Source organism: Ilyonectria robusta (genome assembly GCF_021365365.1).
Source record: "Ilyonectria robusta strain PMI_751 chromosome Unknown BGZ61scaffold_29, whole genome shotgun sequence".
NCBI lineage: Eukaryota > Fungi > Ascomycota > Sordariomycetes > Hypocreales > Nectriaceae > Ilyonectria > Ilyonectria robusta.
Genome location: NW_025764463.1, coordinates 235230 through 259098, shown reverse-complemented (window position 1 = coordinate 259098; position 23869 = coordinate 235230). Strand labels below are relative to the sequence as shown.

Genomic DNA, 23869 nt, shown 5'->3' with positions numbered 1-23869 from the left:
TTTATAAAAAACATTCCTGGATATTGCATGGAGCAGCTATTATTGGGCTCTGTGCCAAGGATAGTCAGAACTCAAAGAACTACATATTAATTGTCAACCTCTCTATTCAATGTATGTTCCAAAGACTAAGCAGTATTTTGGACACACTGAAACATAGCGACGTGTTACCGACTAGTCAGCCTCGGCCGTCAGGGGCCGCCTCTCCAGGTTGATGACAGTGATACATGTACGTGGCGTTACTCGTGTTTGGAATTGCATGGAACCCGACGTGGCAGTGCGGCTGAAGCTGCAGTTAGGCAGCAACCCCGCCTTCTTCGGGGCTGTAGAAGTAATATCCCATCTCATCGTGTTCCTCTTATCCTACGAGATCTTGTCTGGTAAGTACCGCTGGCTACAGATCCCATCTGGACGTACGCTCACAAGGTTAATATGCCTTGGACTTGTTGAAGATCGAAATGAGTCGGCTTGATTAGCCGTACATTGTCTACGCTGTCCTCGCGTCGTCGAGAAATCCCGCAGATGAACGCAATAAGCCCCGAATCGATCGAATTGGGATTGATGCTTCACTCACCAAATTCCTCTTTCACTGGAAGCGATAAATTGTGAAATAGCGGCTACTGATCGAGCCGCCCTCGCTCTCGTCTAAACGTGCACACAAATCTACGCCGGACAGTCCAGTATGTTGAAGAGAAGCAGGAGCATCGGTGATGACGGAGAGAATGTGTCGAGCGAGACGAAAAGGAAGAAGGCAGACAACTCATCTGATTCAACAGACTTGTCTCATCATGATTACACAGTGGGATGGGTCTGCGCGTTGCCTAAGGAGCAGACTGCGGCAACTGCCATGCTGGATCAGAGGCATGCCAATCTCCCGAAACCGCCAAGTGACCAAAACGCATACACTCTTGGATCTGTCGGTAAGCATAATGTTGTTATAGCTTGCCTACCCAAAGGCAAGGTCGGCACCACTCCAGCGGCAACTGTCGCGGCCTGGATGATCTCCACGTTTCCATCCATCAAGTTCGGCTTGATGGTAGGCATTGGCGGCGGCATTCCACCCAAAGTTCGGCTCGGCGATGTCGTCGTCAGTACACCCACAGGCCAGTTTCCTGGCGTAGTCCAATGGGACTCCGGCAAGAGTGGTAGTGGTGGCTTCGAGCGAACCGGCGCTCTCGACAATCCCCCAACCTCGCTTCTTACGGCTCTGACGAAATTGGAGACGGAGCATGAATTAAACGGGTCCAAGATACCGGAGTACCTTGACGAACTGAAAACGAAATGGCCAAGACTGGCAGCAAAGTATATGAAGTCCGATTCACTTGAGGACGTGTTGTTCAGAGCGGATTATAGCCACGTTAGTGAGACCACCGCCGTCTGCGAAGTCGCCGAGGATATCGATGATGCAGACGAGAAAGAAGAGAGCTGCCGACTTTGTGATAGGAAAGAGGTTGTCAAGAGGAAGCCGAGAGATATGCGTGTGCATTACGGTCTCATCGCATCCGGTAATCAGGTTATCAAGGACGCTGCCTTCCGAGATAAACTCAACAGGGATCTTGGTGGCAATGTTCTATGTGTGGAAATGGAAGCGGCGGGATTGATGAACAACTTCCCGTGCATCGTCATCCGGGGCATCTGCGACTATGCCGACTCCCACAAGAACAAGGACTGGCAGGAGCATGCTGCGGCTATGGCGGCAGCGTTTACGAAGGAACTTCTGGAACATTCACAGCCAAGTGATGTTGACGGAGAGCGTACAGTGAAGGATGTCCTAGGCAAGGGTTAGTATATCCGATTCGAGCCACCAGCAGGTATCTAATAATACACGCAGTTGAAGTAAACGTTGCCAAGATCAAGTCCAAGCTGGATCGGGATGAAGAAATCAGGATCCTGAATTGGCTCACACAGGTCGATTACGGTCCCCAGCAGACAGACTTCATCAACCGTCGACAGAAAGATACCGGCCAATGGCTTCTGGACTCGGCAGAGTACCAGGCTTGGCTGCAGGCTGGGAAGCAGACGCTGTTCTGTCCAGGTATCCCCGGAGTGGGCAAGACGATCTTCACTTCAATTGTGATTGACGACCTCACCACGAGGTTTCATGACAACCCGGATATCGGCATCGCGTATATCTATTGCAATTTCCGCCGATGGGACGAACAGAAGGCCGGTGACTTGCTTGCAAGCCTTCTGAAGCAGCTGAGCCAGGGGAGGTCTTCTCTACCAGCCCACGTGAAAGCCCTCTATGAGAAGCACAAGGACAAGCGAACTCGCCCGTCGTTTGATGAAATCTCAGGCGCTCTCCATTGGGTCTCAGCTATGTACTCTAAAGTCATTATCATTGTCGACGCACTCGACGAATGCCAGCCATCTGACGGTTGTCAGCTCCTGTCACATATTTTCAGTCTGCAGGCTGACAATGCAGTGAGCTTTTTCGCAACTTCACGACCCATTCCAGACATTGAAGGATACTTTAAAGAGTGTCTTAGACTTGAGATCATCGCCAGCGATGAAGATGTACGCAGATATGTCCATGGCCACATGTCGCATCTCCCCAAGTTTGTCTGCAACAGGCCGGATATACAGGAAGAGATCGAGGCTGAAATCGCAGGGGCCGTGGAGGGAATGTACGGGTTCTTCCTTGCCCAAAAAGACCAAGATCCTCCGCTGACACTTACCAGGTTCCTCCTAGCGCAGCTCTATCTCGACTCGCTGAAAGACAAGACTTCAGTGACGGAAATGAAATCTGCGCTGAAGAAATTCAGGAAGCAAAGCCAGCAAGGACCAGGAGAAGATGGGAAGCGCGACGTGTTAGAGCAAGCTTATGACCAAGCAGTGGAGAGAATAGACAGTCAGATGACGGGCTTTCGACTGCTTGGAAGGAAGACTCTATCATGGATCTGCTGTGCAAAGCGGCCGCTAACTACGTATGAGCTGCAGCACGCTCTTGCAGTAAAGACAGGGGATACCGAACTTGACAAAGACAATCTTCGAGGAATCGAAGACGTGGTGTCAGTGTGTGCTGGCTTGGTCACAGTCGATGAAGAGAGCAACATCCTCCGTTTGGTCCATCACACAGCACAGAAATACTTCGAACGAGCGCAGAAGGTTTGGCTTCAAGATGCAGAGACTGAGATTACGACAGCATGTGTCACATATCTTTCGTTCAACACATTTGAACGCGGGCCGTGTGTTACGGACGAGGAATTTGAGCAGCGACTGCAGCAGAACTCGCTCTATGGCTATGCGGCGCGAAATTGGGGGCATCATGCTCGAAGAGCGTCTCCACTGGTGCATGAGTTGATTCTGGGCTTTGTTGAGAGTGAAGCCAAAGTTTCTGCGTCCAGCCAGGCGATGCTGGCTTCGAAACTCTTTGGTGGAGACTCCGGCTATGCACAAAGAGTGCCGAAGCAAATTACTTGTGTACATCTTGCTGCATCCTTCGGACTATTGGAAACGATGATCTATCTTCAAAGCAGGCATAGTTTAGATGTCAGAGACTCTCGCGGGCGAACGCCACTATCGTTGGCGGCAGAGAACGGACACGAGGCCGTAGTCGATGTGTTTCTGGAGAAAGAAGGCGTCGACATCAACACCAAGGATTCTCAATATCGGCGGACGCCACTTTCTTGGGCTGCAGGAAACGGGCACCACGCGGTAGTTGAGCTACTCTTAGCCAAGGGCGGAATCGAACCAGACTCCGAGGACAGAGATAATCGGACGCCGCTATCGTGGGCAGCAGGAAACGGCCACGACAGTGTGGTCAAGCTCCTGCTCGGCAACGATAGAGTTGTCCCAGACTCCAAAGCCGCTTGGTTCCACAGAGGACGGACACCACTTTCATGGGCGGCTGTTAATGGGCATGAGGCAGTTGTCAAGCTGCTGCTCAAGACTGGGAAAGTTGACCCTGACGCCACAGACGATGATCGTCGGTCGCCGTTATCGCATGCGGCACAACACGGGCACGAGGCGGTAGTCAAGCTATTGCTCGCAACCGGTACAGTGGCCTCAGATTCCAAGGATTCCCACAACTGGACGCCGCTATGGTGGGCCTTGAAGAACGGAAACTTGCGTGTTTTGGAGGCACTGCTTGTGAATGGCCATGCCAACCCGGATGCTAAAAATATATATGGCCAGACGCCGCTCCTATGGGCAGTCGACAATAGGCAGGAGGCGGTGGCCAAGCTCTTACTCGAGAAGGGTGTTGACCTTGAGGTCAAGGACAGCAATGGCCTCACAGCGCTGTGCTTGGCGGCCCGCAACGGGGACAAGGCGATGATCAAGTTGCTACTCGGCCACAACGGAGTCGATGTGAATTCCGACGGCGTCGGTAGGACGTTGTTGTTATCAGCAGTCGATAGTAGGGACATGGCGATGGTCAAGTTGCTACTCGAGAAGGATGTTGACCTTGAGACAAAAGACAATGATGACCCCACGCCGCTGTGCTTAGCTATCAATAACAGGGACGAAGCGGTAGTTAAGCTCTTGCTTAAGAAGGATATTAACCTCGAGGTAAAGGATCACAATGGTTACACACCACTGTTGCAGGCAGTTATGAAGGGGCACGAGGTAGTGGTCAAACTCTTACTCAAGAAGGGTGTTGACCTCGAGGTACAGGATAGCGATGGCTGTACAGCGTTGTGGTGGGCAGTCGAAAATAGGAATGAGGCAGTGGTCATGCTCTTGCTCGAGAATGGTGTTAACCTTGAGGTCAAGGATAGCAATGGTAACACACCGCTGTTACGGGCAGTCCGCAATGGAGGCGAGGCGGTAGTAAAGCTACTGCTCGAGAATGGTGCCGATATGGAAGCAAAAGATGATGACTTTGGCTTCACACCACTCTTCTGGGCTATTGACCAGAGGTATGAGACGGTAGTCAAACTCCTGCTCGAGAGGGGTGCTGACGTCGAAGCAAAAGATGATGCGTTTGGCTTCACCCCACTGTTATGGGTTGTTAGCAATGGGGACGAGATGCTGACCAAATTGCTGCTGGAGAACGGCGCTAATCTCGAGCCCAAAGATAACAATGGCCTTACGCCACTGTCTTTGGCGGCCCTCAGGGGGGACGAGGGGGTGATCAAGCTACTCCTGGAGAAGGACGTTGACCTTGAGGCGAAAGACAATCATGGCCTCACGCCGCTGTTTTTAGCGGTCCACAGCAATAATGCGGGGGTGGTCAAGATCTTGCTCGAGAAGGGCGTTAACCTTGAGGTAAAGGATAGCAACGGCTACACGGCTCTAGGGTGGGCACTCGAGAAGGGGTATGCCGAGGTAGTCAAGCTGCTGCAAACTGAGCTACAATAGCTTACCCATGGATTTGTATCACCTTGGATCCTCTATATTTTTATCATACTATATTATATTTTACCCGTGACGTGATGTACCAGTGTTGCCTCACCCCATGTTCTGAGAGCGGTTTCAAATCCCCTATTGCTGCTATATGCTCTATAGACTCAATGCTATTTTAGATCTATTAAAGAGTACTGATGAGTTACTGCTGATCAATATCGGTCGTCAAATGACGGTACCTGCCAGTATGACTTCGTAATCCTAGTCGTTAACTCTAAGGGATGAGCAAAGGTGTTTGTATACCATCATGACCGGAAACAGCATCCCGGCGTTTCCAGTTCAATACTGCACCATTTGTAGGGTCCTGACCAGTGTGCAGGGCGAGATTTCGAGTCCTAAAACTCACGATCCAATCTATGTTGGAGCATACTACTCGTGCAATGTTGGAGACAGCTATTCACCAAGCACTTTACGCATGTGTGGTACCTTCTGATATTTGGACACACCGGAGGATACTGCATCCTACCAAACTGACCGAATACGAAGCCAGCATCCTTTTTCGCTTACTTCCCCTTCTATACCTCCACGAGCTTGATTCAGCTTAGTTTTACCGTTGAGCAGAAGCCACAATGGTCCCGACGGAATCGCCGAGGAATGTTGATAATCAACTGCCCAGTATCCCAAGAAGTCGGTCTCGGTCAACCGTACCGGTTACCGGGGTCTCCGGTTGGAACTGTTGGGCTTTCCTCTGTGGCGGCTCAAGACCCCGGCTATTTGATACTGCAATCGGAGCAACTTCCTATCATGACAGTGGACTCGCGTCATTCACATGGACCTTCCAAAACCACCAACTACACACCCGTGAAACAGGGGGCTCAATCTAACCCTCGATACGATGCAACCCTAGTGCCGACCCTTGCAGAATGCTCTGACCAAGCGGTGGATGCAACCCCGCACGGCGTAATGCCCCTGACCTTGTCATAGACTGTGGAGAGAAAGCCAGACAATCCGATAGGGTTACAGGCATTGTGGGTTCGACGGAGACCGGCCACGTGAAGTTAGCATTCCCTTCTGCCGTGCCATCGGGAGCAACCCTGCCGGTTGATGCCATGGACGATCGGCGGTGGTATTGACGGGTCCTTGTCTCCCCTGCCCGGTAGTGCATAGCGTCAACTGAGCCAAGCCAAGCATCCGAGGTCTCCTGCGTTTGGCACTCGGGGCCCCATTGGCCTGCGGCTCCTTCATCTCCGGAACGCGTACAGAAGTTGATCAGAGATGGACTCCATCAATGCTTACCTTGGCTGAGCTATGAACATGTCGTCAATGCAATGTCGTGGCCTGACCGAGTCTAGAACCTTGAACCTGGTCGACCACGCGTGACGATGGTTACCTCAATCCACCGCGATTTAGAAGAGGGACATATAAAGAGCGTGAGCCATGCCTTCACTGTCCATCACCTTTCATCAGTCGATAGGTCTCTACCCACTGTCATTCACTCTTTAATAACGGACCAGTCCGTCCTGTCACTCTTTTGATCAAAGTATCTGCATTGATCGCATAGTCTCCGCCAACTACAAGATGAGACACTTTTCTCTCTTTGGTCTTCTGGCCGCCCCGGCTTCGGTTTACGCCGTTGCCCTCACCGGCTATGAATACATCATCGTGGGATCTGGTGCTGGAGGTGGACCCCTGGCCGCGCGCCTCGCCATGGCCGGCCACAAGACTCTCCTGATCGAAGCCGGCGACGACTACAACAGCGTCAACTACACCGTCCCCGCCTACTCGGCCAATGCGTCCGAGGACCCGGAGATCTCCTGGAACTTCTTCGTGCAGCACTACGCCGATGACGAGCGACAGGCCCGCGACTACAAGGCCACCTACGACACCCCTGATGGCGAGTATACGGGTCTCAACCCGCCTGCCGACGCGACACTCAAGGGAACCTTGTACCCGCGTACACAGGCTCTGGGAGGTTGCACAGCTCACAACGCACTGATTGCTGTGTACCCTCACCAGTCCGACTTTGAGTACATCGCATCACTCACCGGCGATGACTCGTGGTCAGCCGAGAACATGCGCAAGTACTTTGTCAAGGCGGAGGAGAACCGATACCTGGCCGCAGGAGCCGAGGGCCACGGTTACGATGGCTGGCTGAGCACCGAGACGGCTCCTCTCAGCATCCCTCTTGGTGACTCCCAGCTCTTCACAATCCTGGGTGGAGCTACCGTCGCTCTGACCGAGGCTTCCGGCACCAACATCACTCTGGATGGCCTCATTTCTGGTGACGCCAACGCCGACACCCTGACTCGTGACCAGGAGGCTGGCTACTACCAGATCCCCTTGTCGTCTCGCGAAGCCAGCCGTATCGGACCCCGTGAGCTCATCCTCTCTGTCCGCGATGCTACCTTCAGCAATGGCACCAAGAAGTATCCTCTCGATGTCCGAACCAACTGCTACGTGTCAAAGGTGACCTTTGATGATTCCACACCGCCCCGTGCTACCGGCGTTGAGTTCCTCGACGGCAAGCATCTGTACTCGGCCAGCCCATTGTCTACTGGTGCCGCCGGCGAGCCTGGAAGCGCCACTGCATCCCGCGAAGTCATTGTTGCTGGCGGCGTTTACAACACTCCTCAGATCCTCAAGCTCAGCGGCATTGGCCCTGCTGAGGAGTTGGAGAAGTTCAACATCTCCGTCATTGTCGATCTCCCCGGTGTTGGCACCAACCTCCAGGACCACTATGAAATCACCGTCCAAGGAAACACCCCTGAGAACTTCACGGCATTTGATGGCTGCACATTCAGCCTCTACACCGACGAGGATCCTTGCCTTGACCGCTGGAGAGCCCCTGTTGACGGCGACCACGGCATCTACTCTTCTTCCGGCCTAGCTGCCGCCATGTTCTACAAGAGCAGCGCTGCGGCTCAAGACAATTTCGACATCTTCGCTTTCGGCGGACCTGTCAACTTCCGAGGATACTTCCCCGGGTATGCTGTTAACGCGACCATCAACCACGACTTCTTCTCCTGGGCCATTCTCAAGGCCCACCCGCGTAACACTGCTGGTGAGGTCGTCCTTCGCTCGGCTGACCCTCTCGACATGCCCAAGATCACTTTCAACTATTTCGACACTGGCAGCGGCGACTCATCCCTTGATCTCCAGGCCCTGTACGAGGCTGTCGAGCTTACCCGCAATGCCTTTGCCAGCCAAACCGTCAACATCACCGAGACCCTGCCCGGTGCCGATGTGACTTCTCAGGCGGACATCGAGACTTACATCAAGAACACTGCCTGGGGCCACCACGCTTCGTCGACTTGCCCCATTGGCACTGATGACGACCCGATGGCTGTTCTCGACTCCAACTTCCGCGTCCGTGGTGTCGATGGCCTGCGCGTCGTTGATGCGTCCGTGTATCCTCGCATTCCCGGTACCTTCACCGCTGTGTCTACCTACATGGCCGCTGAGAAGGCTGCCGACGTCATTCTGAGTGCGTTGGAGGAATAGAGTGAGAGGATGAGGGTTTTGTGGCCAATAATGAGGCCGGGGAGAGTTAGCTGTAATGAGAGGCTGCGTTCAATACACAGATTTATATAAAAACGCGTTCCAGTGACTTCCTTGCATGATGCATGCCTATCCGATCGGTTGTTCTAATCTACTAAAGGAATTGCGACGGATAACATTCTAATACGTCATTCAAACCCTACACATTGTTCACAGGTAGCAAAGTGATAGTGGATAGTTACAAAGTTAGAGACCGAATGGTTGACCTGGAAGATGAAGGCAAGGATAAATTCGGGTATGGTGCTAAAACTGTACCTCCATTATTTGCAGCACTGCCTATCTACGATACGAGTACAGCGAAGACAAAACTACATACATGTTTCAAACAAACTCAGACCAGACCCTAATAAGTACCAGATACGACCTCACGAGCGATAACTGAGTACCACACCCACACAGTTTGTTACATATTTTCTGTCATAAAATACTATTAATAAATAGGGACTACCCACCAGGCATACACAATGGATACTATAACCTCCATTCCCTCCTTGCCTTCATTCTTCCCAGTGACTCCCTCCTTTGTTGATCCATACCCTTGGGGATCGCAGCTCCTCCTCGCTCTCATTGGTTCCCGCTTGTGACACCTTGACCTCCCATTTCGTCTCTCGTTTGATACCAACGTTAGACTCGCTTGAAGAGCTCAAGTTGAGACCAGTCTTCTTCGCAACAGCGGCTTCCTCACGACTGACGGATGAGAGGGTGTAGGCTTGGCGTGAAGAGAAGCCGTTTTGGGTGCTAGACCCGGGCATGCGCGGTGATGACCCGTAGTCTGACGGGCGTAGTGATATAGGCTTGCTGGTGAGTCCGAGACGGAATGCTGCCAGTTTTATCAGTGGCCGTAAGGTTGCCAGACTGCCAGCAGTAATAGCCAGTCCCTGCTCAACTGTGGACCAGATTGCAACATCCAAAGTGTTCCCTGGCAGTAGTTAGTGCACTGTCCCATAAACAGCCCAGTGTCGTAGGAGTGGAAACATACAGAGAAAATCTGGCTTTTTTAACAGTGGTAGGTATGGGAAGCGGGCAATCACTGCCGAGCTTGCGCTATGTCTGTCATTAGTATTTCAGAGGTCCGGAGTCAAGCACTAGAAAGAGTGCAGCAAGGTGTGACTTACACGCATCCCATGGCCAGAAGAGGTATCAACGACAGTTTAGTTCGTTTGTGGAGTTGCAGCTGCCATACAATGATTCCGGGAAGAAGGGCGAATATCAAATCGGAAATAACGGCGAAGACGCTGTAGAGAGTTGCCAGGGCTATAATGATGTCGGCGTTGACGCACTTTCCGTCCAGAGTCTTGTTCCAAAAATATGCAACAGGGTGGCACTGGAACAGCGTGACGAAGAAGAAGATGCCACCAGAGAGCGCAGTCGACATCATGGCAAGGTAAATCGTCCATCTTTGGAGCTTGTTCGTGGTGAATCGCAGCAAGAAGAAGCCGATGGAGGATTTACACGATATCATCGCCATGGAGTACCAAAGATAACAAAACCACCAGCACTGTATGAGAGTTATAGCGGGGTCGAGGCAAGTCGTGGGATGGGGTTAACCTACCATCATGGCGATTTGGATATTCTCCGTTTCGAGATCGGCATGGTGGCGTCCAGTTCCGAAGTGGATGCCTCTGGTCGAGAAAGAGGCGTACAAGGTAAAGAAGATCTAAGGGTTGACCGAGTTAGATTCGGCGAGGGAATCCTGGACAGATGACGCGAGAAGGAGATGGACATACCGTTCCAATAAGCATGAGCCAGTCATCTTTTCCGAATGCCTTGACCATGAACCAGCGGACGTAGCATCGCAAGATGATGGAGATCAGAGCGGCAGTCAAAAAGGTCACATTGACCGCCAAGAGCTGCGGTCCTCTATCCTCGATCGTTGCTGCCATGACAGGCGAATTGTCGTCGTGAGTAGAATCACCACATGCAGATTCCAAGAGCGTCGAGGCCTTCCTGAGTCCTACCAGTCCGGTAGTCTACGAGATGTGGGCATCTTATGTGAAACTCAATTCTTCAGCCCCGACGCCGTTATCTGTCGCGATGGGAAGGGCCCTTAGGCGCGGGGTAATATAAGTGGCACTATGCGACGTTTGCGGTGCTGCCGGCGCGGTGGCAACCGGTTGAAGAGGCCCAAACAGGATGGACAAACGTGGGAGAGATGCCCCTGTAGGGAGGTGTCAAGAGCACTCACGAGCCGAGGCAACGCAGCAATGGGAGGCCTTGGCCAGGTGCCGAAACTAACTCCTGCGTTGGAACCCTGTAATTAACTCCCGGTCCTAAACATTTGCCCCTGAGCGAAGAGAAAGCTCCGAGAAATCCTCGACTAGGCCGTCTGTGCGGGTTTGATCGCTTAGGTTCGTACCGAGGGATCGCCGGCTAGTATATACGCAATATGATCGCATTGGGAAGCACCATGATGCTAGTGCGAGTGCTGGTTGGATTGGGGATGTCCTCCGACCAGGATGCAGCCACTTCGGAGCATTGGTAAGGAGTTGGTCAGGAGCGGGTCCGAACCAGAGGGCGTTATGTCCGACCGGCAAACCGGTTCATGCCAAAGCCCCCGGCTGAAAGATCATATCACTTGGCGTGTACTGCCCCCTTGGGTCTGTGTCGATCATGTGCTTGATGTGCTTGACGAAAGATTGGCTGAGGGCTGGTGAAACGCCCCTAATAGTGCGCTAAGTCAAGGCTTAGCTTGCCAATGGCTGCTCAGGGGTATATCAACGTTTGCTTTAAATGACATCTTTGGTATAATTTGCGGGAATTTCCGTTTGTTCATTATTCAAACTGCTATTAAGACGACCCAGGCCCTTCGTGTGTGCGTTGCATCTTCCACTCCAAGCCATGTTGACCTGCAGCTGTGTCCGCGGCCTCCGTCAAGACACCGCGGACACAGTCAGAGTCGCCAAGGATCCGCGGTTTCTACTGTGGGGACTAGAGGGATGGATATCCCCTGCAAATACAGTGGGCAGATTCCCAGCCCTTGCCTTGTGTCAAGTCTGTCAGCCAGCGAAATGGAACGCTCCACAATGCAGAGCTCCAGTGCACATCCATGATGTACCGTAACATCCTCAACGGCTCCGAGCAGCTTAGTGTGAAGGATCCCACTTTATTCTGTGATATCCACAGATACGCGGAATACAATTGGCCACCCCGACATTTCATGCAGCGCTGGACCGGAGCCGTTGAGATTTTATGGTGCCCTGACACCTTGGCTTAGCTGTAAGGCTAGCTTATCTCCTAGACGGCACTTGAAGAAGCCGAGTCCCCTACCCTATACAACCATGACAAAATTACAAATACCAACACTCCACTCTGGCCGCGTCAGATGGAGTCATTTGGGATAATCAGCTTACTCTACTTATTTACGAAACCAAAATAAATGTACTGGATGACATCCGCTTGTGCATGGCGCTCAATGGGGCGGGAACTGGTTCGCAGCACCAACTAACCAGTGTCAATTACTTCAAAACCAAAACTTGCTCGCAAAGGCCCATCAATGCACTCTTATCGGGAATTAGCAGTCTGGCAGAATATTAGACCATTCTGTCATACTAACCCGTCACTCTAATTCCTGGGTTGGCTATACAATAGGAACATTGTGCCTGGCGACGGAATATTCCGTGTGCATGCTAATTCACCGTCACCACCCGGTCAAGTCACGGACGCCATCGACCCCGTAAGAACAGGAGGGACCAATCAAATTAGCTAATTATGACTTTGTTGCGGTTATCAGTGGAAATATGGAGACGATAGAGGCGCTACTCGCGCGGGTTCACCGAGTTTGCGTGGTGCAGTTTTATTCTGCTGACCAGGTTGGCCGAGAGTCATTTCGGACCGATTCGTAGCTATTTCCATGCCCAGAGCCGGTTGAGCCCACTTCATGGGACTTCTCTTGGCAAGGATCCACGTGGCAGATCTGTGTCAGCTTACCGGTGGGTTGTCCTGAATTTAACACGGCAGTAAAACAAGAGTCAGTCATCCAAGACTGAGTAATAGCAACTGTTCACTCCTACAGATATCCTACATAGTACGATCGTGTGGATGCATGCTACAGTGGAGAAGATTGTACATCGTTGACATTTGTCTGGGTATTGCAGCTGTGTGGTCGTGCCAAGGCCGCTGTACAAAGGCTCAAGTAGAAAAACGAACCATAAATTGATGAAGGCGTACCATAGCTAATCTCAGAAATTGCGCCATCCAGCCCCATGTGCTTGGCAAACCTTTCATGCAGGAATATGACACTAGTCGTAGTGTACAACTGTTTTCAGAGAAGGCGTCGCTGTGATGAACCCCTCACAGACTGAAGTTGGGGTGACGTATACAGTTGTAGTGACGTACGTGACATTTGCTTCGTTGTCAGCCTCATCACAATCTGGCGTTGTCGTGACGTATGCAGTTTCGGTGACGTATGTTGCTTCTGTGACGCTGGCTTTGTTATCAACCTCCTCACAATCTGGCGTTGTCGTGACAACAGGACCACTGTCGAGTCCTGTCTCGGATGGAGTAGCGTAGACAGGGGTACTCATTGAGAGTGTACTACCGTCGGTTGACGTGATTTCCTCTAGGCATTGAGTGAAAGTTGGACCAGTGAAAATTGTAGTCGACTTGGTGGGAGCAATGTCCAAAGTGAAGTTGTCGAGGTCAACATCAGCTTCGACATAGGCCCCGGCGTTGATGTTCCAGGACTCTGTAGCTTCAAGCGCACACGTCTCATTGTTGTCATCATCTTCGAGAGTGATGACGGTCTCGAAGAGATTGAGATAGACGCCCACTACGGCGCTCGACCCAATTCCAACAAGCTTAGTATTCACACCAAGCTCGGAACGTAGCCGAAGCGAAACCTTAAGTGTTGTGGAGCCACGAACGACATCCCATGCCAGCATTTGGCTTTCTGCGCCGTCGCTTAGGATATTATTAGTGACGAATTTGAGAGGTGATTGCACCGCAACTCACAAATTGGCGTCAACAACATCGCCAGTCAAGCTTGCAGCAATCCATGATCCATCGGGGATGGTAAACTCGAAACCACCTGTCGCCTCTAGGTCGCCGAGAACCGAAATCGCCAATTCGATGTAAAAGCCGAGACCATACGTGGCTTGAGCGCCCTTTGATGAAGAGTCAGCACCTAGCCATGATCTTGGCTAAGAGACTTACAGGTACACTGATGCCGCCGATATTCCACAAGGGAACGGTCACTTCGCTGCCAGAACCACCGAGAATGTTGAGATCGACATGGGCTGTGGTTTGAGAGAAAGATATTTTGAGATCTGATTTCCAAACATCAAATCTTTCGTCAAACTGTGCTCGAACACTTCCTGAAAGCTGACAACTGGTGCAGTTGACTTCCAAGTTGTTTGGGCTCACATCACTAAAATAATGTCCGTTAGTGAAGCATCATAGGACCGGAGAAGGACACTCACATGTCAATGATGGAGGAATCTACCGCAGACCAGCTGAAGGATTCCGTATGATCAAGATCCCTGCGGACGAGCTCCGTCGGGACTGATGGGGTGAGTTTGACATCATCTTGGGGGAACCTATAAATGGTCCTTGCAGTTGTCGCCGCCGTCAGCAGCGCCAAAATCAATCCAGATAGTTGAGGATGCATGTTGAGTAGAGTGGTGGATTGTAGAGCAGTGAATTACTCAAACGAATGAATCAACGGAAAAGAAGGGAGAATGAATCAATCCAAGGAATAGAAGAATGGAGAAGAATGGAATTTGTCGATGTTGATGCTATCTACAAACTGACAGCAGAAGCAGAGTAGATATACTAGACGGACAGCACGCAATGGCCGCGACTTGGGAACCCATCTTGCGTTGGTTACTCGTGCACTCGTTTCATGGCCAACTTGTAGGAGTACATTGCATATGCATTCCTAAGCGCCGTCAATGAGGCTGGGACCGTCCTGGTGCTATTTCTGGTCAAATCGTCCCTGTGATTCGTCCCCACGCGCGATTCCTGCAGGGATAAGACAGCTGGACCGTCATACGAAACCCAAGCCCCGTATATTTCGTGGCGCAATCCAATAATCAGTCGCAACGCGGCGTTGCAGTGCACTTGGTCGGGTGGTGGCCGATCCTTTGGATAAGCATGGTGCACCATTTCAAAATCAGCCTTACGCGTTTGAATTCCCGTTGTGTATGCCCTCAGTTCTTCGTTCGGGGACCGGTAAGCGCGTACAGAAAATGCCGCGTCCTGGGGCCCAGGACTTGACCTGCATGAATTGCGAGGCTTCGAGATAAGGTAGATGTAGGGAAGAAGTCTCAGCTGTGGGACAACGCATTGGTGAGAGTTTGCGGACTCTTACAGCGCACATCGTGGCTTTCAGGATTCTTCTTCGCACTCCCCATCAATTACTCAACCTCTGCACATTACTCGTCCCGTCATGTCCCCAAATCTGCTGCCCGACTGCGCCGCTGCTAGAAGCTCAGCACCGCAGAAATTGGGGGCGAAATGTAAGAGACTAGGACGCAAGCGAGAGTCTGAATAAGCGCTGCGCAAAACAACACAACCAACAGCAAAATGCACAATCAATCAAAGAGCGGCCTGTCGAACCACAGCTGCAAGACTGACAGGGACTAACTAGCGGGCCGAGCCTCCTTGACCTAAGCCCACCTCGTGAGCCGCAGCCTGCATCGTTAGTTGGCTCTTTGGTTCGTTGCCTTATTCTTGTTCTTGCTTGTCTCAAACCCAGCATTCCTACGTCAACCGAACCCAGTGGTAGAAAGGCGGTGGGAAAACAGCAGGGAGAGTAGAGGCTGAAGACAGTCGGCAGGTAAGAAGCGATAGCAAGTGGGCTTTTCTTTACGCGAACCTCTAAAAATGAATGACAGCCGCAGCTTATTTTTCCTCCTCCAAGGCTTTGCAAGTCTGCTCTAAGTGTGGCCATTGCCTGCCGAGCCAAGGTCCTGCAGCCCCCACCTCCTGCAATACTGCCACAGCGTCTGTGGTCTTTAACTCGAGGCCTTACTAGGCACTTTAAAATACGCCTAATGTCTGAATCTTCTGGCCATTCTGCGGCCTTTCAGGAACAGCTTATGCTGCGGCCAGAGTCTTCCCCAGAGAAATGTTGTTACAAACTTCACTACCAGCCTGCTTTGAGGTACATATGTGTTGGCCGGTCACTGGATGGAATGACCTACCCCTGGCACTCAAGGCGCCTCGCAGGCTTGTTCATTTGCTCTCTGCTTGGTTGTTCTTTCTTGGCATTTAACAAGTTGTTTTGGTCCTCACCGTCAGTTCGGCCGCATGATTGCTGTCCGTTCTCCTGCACGGTGCTGAGTCTCTTCAGCATGATTGCTCCCTCTAGCGCTTGCACTTTCATCACAATTTCACTAGTTCTGACCATGCTATGATTGACGCGCGTAGACTGAGCGCTCTTGATGTATGAGTATGGATGTTGCCTTTCATTGGAGTTGTGGGTTTTGCCATCTTTGTCAAGGACTTTCTTGCTTCTGAATTCGGGAATTGCAGGCCCCGGTGCGGTTGTTGACGGATTGTTAGCAACTACCGGGGCGCGTTACTAGACACAGGTGACCATTTCACCCTAAGAGAGGCTACTGGCGGTTCTCGGCCACGGTGTTTAGATGTGACCTCAGTCTTCATTTTCCATTGACTAAGAAGTGGTGAGTTCAGAACACATCGCGTTTGTACTGTGATGTATCACCGTCGCCCAATTTGCTTGCGTCACAATCACACTCACACGTGCAAATGGAATGCCCTTGAACAGCAGCATGTCGAGTAGTGTGCAAATTCTTGTTGGTATATCTGAGGAATGTAAATCTAAATCGCCGGCGCTGTGGGGTCTGCAGCGACCTCTTCTTTCACTGGACGTGCTCAGTGCACCCGACAATAGCATTCCTGAAGCTGGCCCGGCCAACGCAACTATAACCTTTAGTATGTCGCTCAATATTTTGGCTTATTCTGACTTATTACTTTGGCTTACTTTGGCTTATTCTGGCTCACTTTGGCTTATTACAACTTTTGCTCCTTGGAATAGTGATGACTAACGATGGTCTCACGCTGTCGGCCGAGTCGGCCGACAGCAGTGGGACGTCTCAAACTCCGCCAAGGGAGTTTTCAACTCCGTTAAGATTCGTACAACTCCGCTGTGACTAATCCTTGAATTCCCGCAGGTATATATGAGATCGCAAGGCCCTTTTGTTGAACTGGAAACTGTCATTGATCAGGCCCTAGTCCATCCGCTTACCGCTGACCCGTACCATCCCTCACTATTCTCAACCCTCTATTCTCGCCACCATGAAAATACTCATTGTTGGTGCGAGTGGAATGATTGGGAACGAAGTTCTCATTCAGTGTCTCGCTCATCCAAGAATATCGAGCGTCGTCGCGTTTGTGCGTCGAGAACTTTCAGCTCAAGTATCTGGCCACCCGAAGCTTGAGTCTGTTTTTATCAAAGATTTCTCAGCCTGGCCGGAAGATGTACTACAAGCACACGCAGACGCCGCTGCTATGATTTGGTGGGTTTGAGAAAAATACGCGGCTTTCGCAGCGATAATTTAGGTACTCGCTACTAATTGACTGTCTTTAGGAATATGGGATCCTACAATGGCAGCGTTGCGGTCGATTTGGAGTATCCCATTGCCTTTCAAGAAAGTATGGCGCGAGTGTTGGAAACGAAAGACATCACATCGCGATTCAGATACGTCATTTTGGGCGGCAAATTCGTACGCCAAAACCAAGAGCAAAAGTTGTGGTTCCTAGACAAACCACGCAAGATCAAGGTACGGTCTAGTTATTATGAGTATTCCAGATCTAACATTATTTTAGGGTTTGCTTGAAACAAGAGCACTTTCATTTGCAGAGAAACATGCAAGTATGTGGGAGGCTTTCATCGTTAAGCCAGGAGGAGTTGTACCGAAGAAAGTGATGGGTAGTGGCGTGCTTGGCGTGTTTACTGCGATGGGGGCGGTGATGGGCGAAAATTGGTCCATCCGAATTGATGAACTCGGTGCGTTCATGACGTATCTTGCTATCGATGGCAAGGGAGAGGACTCTATCACTGAAAATGCGCACATCGTGAGAAAAGGACGGGAGCTTTTGAAATCCCAAAACGGTGGATCTGAGTCCTAGTGAATGCTGAGGATAGGCCTCAGTAAGACTTGTGTGGATATTTTGTGCCCGATTCTTTTCCTTCTACAAGACGGTGTCATCAAAGAACAAGTACGTCTGCAAGATGGCAAAGCAATAATGGTGAAGCGTCAATCTCAATTACAGGATATTATTCCAGCCCAGTCGAATCTATTAAATCATCAATATCAAGTCCTGCCTGTATTTGTGATAGCCCTTGGGTATGTTTTGACACAACCGACGGTGATCGTTTGGTTGCGAAAAACAGGCTGATAAGGCGCGAGGCTGGACTATCTGGGTCAAGTGCCGGCTGGATGGAAGACGTGATGACATCTTCCATTCCAGACTTAGCCATGCTTGCATCGAATTCAATGGCGACAGCAAAATCGACAGGTGTCCCGGTTGTCAAGGAAGTGTTAGAATCAGAGGTGGGGTTGCTTCTTCTAAACAATTCGTTTTCCGCGTCTGCAGCAATGTCTAACAGGGTGGTGAGAATCTCAGCACTCTGTCTTGCTACGTACTCCCTGACGCACCCTTGTCCAATTGCCTCAAAGCAGTCGATGACTTGCTCAAGCAGGGCCCGGTCTGAATCATATTTCGAAGCGGTCGAGTCCATGTTGACAAATTGATGCTGTACTTTGGCAAGGAGAAGAACGATCGAGGCTACAGACGCCGACTGGTCGACGGATCTGCAACGGGACAGCTGATCCTTGGCATATTGCAATCCAAGGTAACGATGAAGTGTGATCCTGCATGCCTCCATACAGTGTTGGAGGCTGGTGGACGAGTCATCCATAGTCCTTCCAAACGCAATGGGCATGTGCGCAAATATTCGGGCTTGGAAAAACCACAACTGGCATATAAGACGATTAGGATCTTTCGACGAATCAAGAGATCGACCTTGACTAAAGGATGGGACCCTCCACCAAGAAGGCGGCAATGAGTCCTGTAATCTGTTCAATGCTTCATCTATTTCTTGGAAGGCTTGGCGGTCCTGATGAAGGCCAGCGGCGTTTCGCTGGGCAATGCGTGCCACAATGAGACAAATCCGGCGCTGGACATTGGCTTCACCGTCGGAGAGCGGATCGTTCCAGGCATCGTCGTCAGGACCAAACGGCGCGTAACCGATTCCAGGTTCAAGGCCGAGGAGAAGGCTACAGTAGCAGTCGCCACAGGCAGTAGATAGCCACAGGCGCCGACTAAGGCCGATATCGCTACAAGTCGAGTTGCGTGCGGAGAGTGAAAAGCTATTCCGGAGCCCTTTCAACCGTGCTATATCAAGGGTTCTCCTAAAGTTCATCCACGCCTTTCGAATCGCGCCGTCGTTGAGTTGAGTTAAACTTAGTAGAGTTAAGCATTCTATGCCGTCGAATGAGCATGCCTTATCTTCGTCGGAAAGGATGAATGACTTGACTCTCTCGACAATCACTTCAATGGTTTTTCCGACGCTTTGAGATTGCATAAATTGAACGTCGAAATTGCCTGGGAGTTGTTGCATATATAGCGCAAATAGAAGCAATGTTTTAGCGACATGCATGGCGTTGCCTTTCGAAATGGCAGTAATGTCGAGAAGCTCGAGTGTGTCGCTCGGCTTCAGGACGCTACCAGGAGGGCTTTCCGCACCCCAGAGCCAAGCGGTAGTGTTTGTGACTATGGAAACTGCATCTTCTGCAGATGGTAGAAGGGCCACGAGTAACTGCTTAGCATCTGGTGTATCCGGCAGAACAGGGCTGTGATCGGCGACGAGAGGAAGAGTTCCATCAGTTGTTGGATAAAGGAACTAATATTATGTAAGTAGTTGGAAATTTGAACTTAGATTTCATTAGTGAAACCTACCAAATCGTTCCAAAGAGAAGACGGAACAGTTGACTCGGGAGCGAGTGAGCCTGAAACCGACTGGGACGGTTGCTGGGCCTCAACCAGCCTATTCAAAAGCAGCTCAATGCGTTCCAGCCTCAGCTCATGGTCCTGTTTATTGGGATGGGCGGGAGAGCTGTCGTTGCTTAATTCACTTTCAGGTTGTTGAAGGGTACATCGAATGTTGCTTTTCACGCACTCGGCGCATGTCTCAACGTCCTCATCGGTGAGCTGACATTTGACCTTGCGCTTTCTACCTGATGAGGTGTTAGCCGAGAGTGAGGCCACATCCAAGGCAATTAAGCGTACATTGATAGCAGCTCCGAGTGCTTCGTCGTAAGCGCTTGCGGGATGGGCCTGACTCCATGTTGCATTCCCACTTGATGTTGGAGAAGAGGAAATTGTTTAGTGGCCGAACATGGTTTCTTTATCATGATCGCTGCTGACTAATAAGAGGCGGTCACTCAAAGAGCGGGGCATTCCTTACCCGGTGGGTTGACTGAGACATTAGGTCTCCCCTGGACTGTTGATAAAGGAAGATGGGAATAGTGTTGCTGCTATTTCAGAAAGAAGAGGCGAGAAAGGGCGTTAGCCTACCCCTAACTGGATCGGGCTCCAGCAGTTTATCTTCTACAAATTGCAAAAGTAAACCCGACCGGTACATCTGCTTCATGACGGTGGAAGTTGGTTGAGTAACCATAATTCAGTTTGGTTAGTATATGATTCCTAGCCTCAAAATCGCCAGTAATGGATCCCCGGCCGGAATTCCAGAAAGAAATATCGGAAAACATACCGTTGTTAGTTATATTTGCACTGAAATTACTAACGTCTTCCAGATCCCAGCGCATAATTAGACCAGCAAGGAATTTAGTGCCACACACAAGCAGCTCTATATTTTCTAAAGCTACCGATCTCTAAAGCTTTCTCTCAAAATCTTGTAGATAACTCACGCGAGCAAGCGACCGCAATCAGAAACAAGTACGGAACCAGTGATCCCACCGTCCTTCATAATGTACACATATGCCTCTGCTATATCCTCTGGTTTGCTGATTTGCTTGAGAAGAGTCTGCTCCGTATACATATCAATGTACTGTTGAGGAAGCGTAGCAAGCATCTCAGTGGAAACTGGTCCTGCAGACACAAGATTCACGCGGACGGGAGCGAGATCAACAGCCAAACCCCTGACTAAACCCTCCAAAGCCGTACCAGCCATCGCAGGAACTGCCCAACCCTTCACAGGCTTGTGGCCGCTTACTCCGTTTGTGAAGGTGAGCGATGCGTGTGCCGAGCGCGAGAGGTATTCAGTACCTGCGAGGACTTTGGCTAGAATCGACGCTGAGTATGAACGAAGGCGCAGCCACTTGAAAATGTCGTCTGGCGTGATGTCGGTGAGACCGGGACCACGATGCGCATCATCCGCTGTATAGACGATATGATCCAGCTTGATGTCACCGCCCTTCGTTATGTCGCGGAGCAATTCTTCGAGTCGCAAATCAAGTGTGTCAACGTTGGCGAGGTCGCAAACAGCAGTTGCGATTTGATCGTCTTTGATGACATCTCCGTAAGAGGTCTTGAGCTGCGCGACGGCGCGGGCTAGGCGATCTGCATTGGAGCCGGATAAAACAACATTGGCCCCGTGTTCGATGGCGGCCTCAGCGACAGCAAATCCAAAGCCAGAGCTCCCGCCGAAAATCAGAATGCGGTTTCCGCGGAGTTTGTGAATGTACTTAAAAGAAGACATTGAAATGGCGTAGACAAGCTGGATAATAAACAAGGTACAGTAACGATGTGATGTGATACTGGGTAAACATCCTAATGAATTGCGTTCAGTAAAATATTTATATCAGAGAGGTACCGAATGGTTCACGAATCAAATCTAGATATGACCTAAAATGGGGCTCTCCGCTCTAAGTCCGCACCTTGCGGTCTGTATTGGTAAGTCTTTTTGATACGAAAACGCAATGCCGCGCGATTACGACGTGCGCGCGGAGATCTGACCAGAGGCTAGGGGCTTTCCTCGCCTGGTTTGATGATATGGTCCGGTATGTACTCCGCCGAATTGGTAAGCCGTTGACTTCTCTCCACGGATCGCGCGCCTTCTCTCACGTCTTCCCTTACCATCCCCATCCATTTCCATGTGTCCCGCGCGATGCGTGGGGGTTGAAATCTCCATCTACACCCTGCGTTCCAAGCGTTTCCAGCGACAAGAAAATTATTAATCAATTTCAAAAAGGGTTGCTTTTTTTTTTGAAGAGCTTCTGAAAAATCATTTGGGCCAGAAGGATAAATCCCACTGCTGCGGCGACTTGATGTGGCACAGTCTATCGGGTTTGCTATTTACGTCCTTGGAAGGTGATTCCTGCTTCAGATGGCAAGCGATCCTGGGGGCCAAAAAAGAGGAGTTTGAGGCAACTGACGCATTAAATCGCGGAAGGCGTTGGATGAGCTCTCTAGTCTTCAACAGATTCTTTAGCGCCAAGAGCTGCTTCCGAGCTCGATAGTTATTACAGATGAGATTTAAGGGAGAGAGCTTGAGATATAAGACAGAAGGAAGTCATTTTAATAAATGATGGAGTTAAATATTGAGTATTATATTTAGTATCTTATTATTACTATAAATTTCTTCTATTTCAAATGCTATTTATATATAATCGCTGAGTTTTCGTCCTGAAAGATTTGTTAGATTTCACTCATTAAAATCAGCACTTCAGTAGTTACTAAATTTTCCTCAAAGAAAAAGAATAATTTTAATATCCGCTCTTACTCCCTAAACCAGATCAAACTAAGAACAACCAAAAAGAGCGCGGTGCCTCATTTGGATAGACTGTGACACTATCGGGTTCTCGGGTGCATTGCAGACTCCAGGTTATGACACACTCCAAAAAATTATACAAGAGCCGGGTTTCTTTGCAGTCCGTCTTGCCGAGGCCTTATACAGCCACAATCAGGTCGCCCATCCTTTATGCCATCCTGTATTCATTGACAAATCCGTTCCACATCCATCGCAATATCTAGGATTTCATCTATACTAGACTCACACAATGTCTTCCAATCCACCTCAACCTCTTCATTTCAATGGACGAGTTGCAATCGTCACAGGCGCCGGTCAGGGAATGGGGCGTGAGCATGCCTTGTTGCTCGGAAGCCGAGGTGCCACTGTCATTGTCAACGACCTATTTCCTGACGTCGCAGAGTCTACGGCCAAGGATATCCGAGATGCCGGCGGCAAAGCAGTCGCAGTGGCTGGATCTATTGCAGAGCGAACGGTTGCAGAAGCTATACTCAAAACAGCCATCGACAAGTACGGCCGCATTGACATCCTAATCAACAACGCGGGCATTGAAATCAAGAAGAGTTTTCCTGATTTCACCGACAGTGATTTCTCTCGAATGTGGGGGGTGCATGTGTTGGGTGCTTGGGTTCTTACCCAGCTTGTCTGGCCTCACATGAAGACGCAAAAGTATGGTCGCGTGGTGATGGTATCCTCGACGTCTCTTTTCGGGATGCCCGACAACGCAGCCTATGTTGCCTCCAAAGGGGCTCTTTTTGGCCTGGCAAGGTCCCTGTCAATTGAAGGCGCTGCCCACGGTATTCTGGTCAACTGTCTAGGGCCGACAGCTTACACAGCCATGGCCAGGCAGATGCTTGATGACGAAACGCGAAGTGCGTGGATGGAAAAGATATTTCCCGCTTCCGCGACCTCTGCAGTTTGTGCTTGGCTTGTCCATGAGAACTGTCAACTTACTGGGGAGTTTATCACAAGCTATGGCTGCAGCGTCGGACGAGTGTTTCTCGCGGAGACAAAGGGTGCCTTCTGCTCAACTGGAGACTACACCCCAGAGACTGTACGAGATCATATGGACGAGGCGCGCAATACAGAGGGTTTTATAGTACCCACGTCCGTGGACGAACAGATTGAAACTCTGCTTAGTATGCGGCAGGCCAAGGCGGCAGGCCAAGGGGAGTGAGTCAGAGAAACCGGCGAGAGGAGATTGAAAAAACTCGTTGTCATTTTCTTCTTCACAATGTAAGATCTAGCAAATGACTCGTTGAGTGAATTGGGCCTGAACTGTGATGG

General features: G+C 50.6%; 8 protein-coding genes across 8 annotated transcripts; 4 read left to right on the top strand and 4 right to left on the bottom strand.

The window, feature by feature from the left end:
• Positions 1 to 679: 679 nt before the first annotated feature.
• Positions 680 to 5301, top strand: BGZ61DRAFT_366333 (ankyrin repeat protein; the record flags this gene model as incomplete). The annotated part of the gene is made up of 4 exons (XM_046241673.1): positions 680 to 1778; positions 1829 to 2624; positions 2679 to 3558; positions 4381 to 5301. 4 exons carry the CDS (start codon positions 680 to 682, stop codon positions 5299 to 5301), a joined length of 3696 nt encoding a protein of 1231 aa, XP_046097508.1.
• Positions 5302 to 6995: 1694 nt separating this feature from the next.
• Positions 6996 to 8861, top strand: BGZ61DRAFT_461896 (uncharacterized protein). The gene has a single exon (XM_046247232.1). The coding sequence runs from the start codon at positions 7360 to 7362 to the stop codon at positions 8785 to 8787; it is 1428 nt and encodes a 475-aa protein (XP_046097507.1). The 5' UTR covers positions 6996 to 7359; the 3' UTR covers positions 8788 to 8861.
• A 480-nt stretch (positions 8862 to 9341) lies between these two features.
• Positions 9342 to 10727, bottom strand: BGZ61DRAFT_366361 (uncharacterized protein; the record flags this gene model as incomplete). Its single annotated transcript, XM_046241676.1, has 5 exons — positions 9342 to 9763; positions 9824 to 9888; positions 9960 to 10342; positions 10397 to 10501; positions 10572 to 10727. The coding sequence occupies 5 exons, from the start codon at positions 10725 to 10727 to the stop codon at positions 9342 to 9344; spliced, it is 1131 nt and encodes a 376-aa protein (XP_046097506.1).
• Positions 10728 to 13082: 2355 nt separating this feature from the next.
• BGZ61DRAFT_538546 (uncharacterized protein) lies at positions 13083 to 14449 on the bottom strand (the record flags this gene model as incomplete). Its single annotated transcript, XM_046254664.1, has 4 exons — positions 13083 to 13743; positions 13795 to 13946; positions 13996 to 14209; positions 14262 to 14449. The coding sequence occupies 4 exons, from the start codon at positions 14447 to 14449 to the stop codon at positions 13083 to 13085; spliced, it is 1215 nt and encodes a 404-aa protein (XP_046097505.1).
• A 2654-nt stretch (positions 14450 to 17103) lies between these two features.
• Positions 17104 to 17937, top strand: BGZ61DRAFT_366270 (uncharacterized protein; the record flags this gene model as incomplete). The annotated part of the gene is made up of 3 exons (XM_046241669.1): positions 17104 to 17324; positions 17396 to 17588; positions 17635 to 17937. 3 exons carry the CDS (start codon positions 17104 to 17106, stop codon positions 17935 to 17937), a joined length of 717 nt encoding a protein of 238 aa, XP_046097504.1.
• A 148-nt stretch (positions 17938 to 18085) lies between these two features.
• Positions 18086 to 20158, bottom strand: BGZ61DRAFT_538544 (uncharacterized protein; the record flags this gene model as incomplete). Its single annotated transcript, XM_046254663.1, has 3 exons — positions 18086 to 19714; positions 19771 to 20048; positions 20101 to 20158. 3 exons carry the CDS (start codon positions 20156 to 20158, stop codon positions 18086 to 18088), a joined length of 1965 nt encoding a protein of 654 aa, XP_046097503.1.
• A 579-nt stretch (positions 20159 to 20737) lies between these two features.
• On the bottom strand, positions 20738 to 21532 carry BGZ61DRAFT_538543 (putative short-chain dehydrogenase; the record flags this gene model as incomplete). The annotated part of the gene is made up of 1 exon (XM_046254662.1): positions 20738 to 21532. One exon carries the CDS (start codon positions 21530 to 21532, stop codon positions 20738 to 20740), a length of 795 nt encoding a protein of 264 aa, XP_046097502.1.
• Positions 21533 to 22608: 1076 nt separating this feature from the next.
• Positions 22609 to 23759, top strand: BGZ61DRAFT_430978 (uncharacterized protein; the record flags this gene model as incomplete). The annotated part of the gene is made up of 1 exon (XM_046243833.1): positions 22609 to 23759. Exon 1 carries the CDS (start codon positions 22833 to 22835, stop codon positions 23757 to 23759), a length of 927 nt encoding a protein of 308 aa, XP_046097501.1. The 5' UTR covers positions 22609 to 22832.
• Positions 23760 to 23869: the final 110 nt, after the last annotated feature.

What these genes read in the sequence shown, in the direction of transcription:
- BGZ61DRAFT_461896 (XM_046247232.1), top strand. Translation starts at nt 7,360, where the DNA reads ATGCGCAAGTACTTTGTCAAGGCGGAGGAGAACCGATACCTGGCCGCA.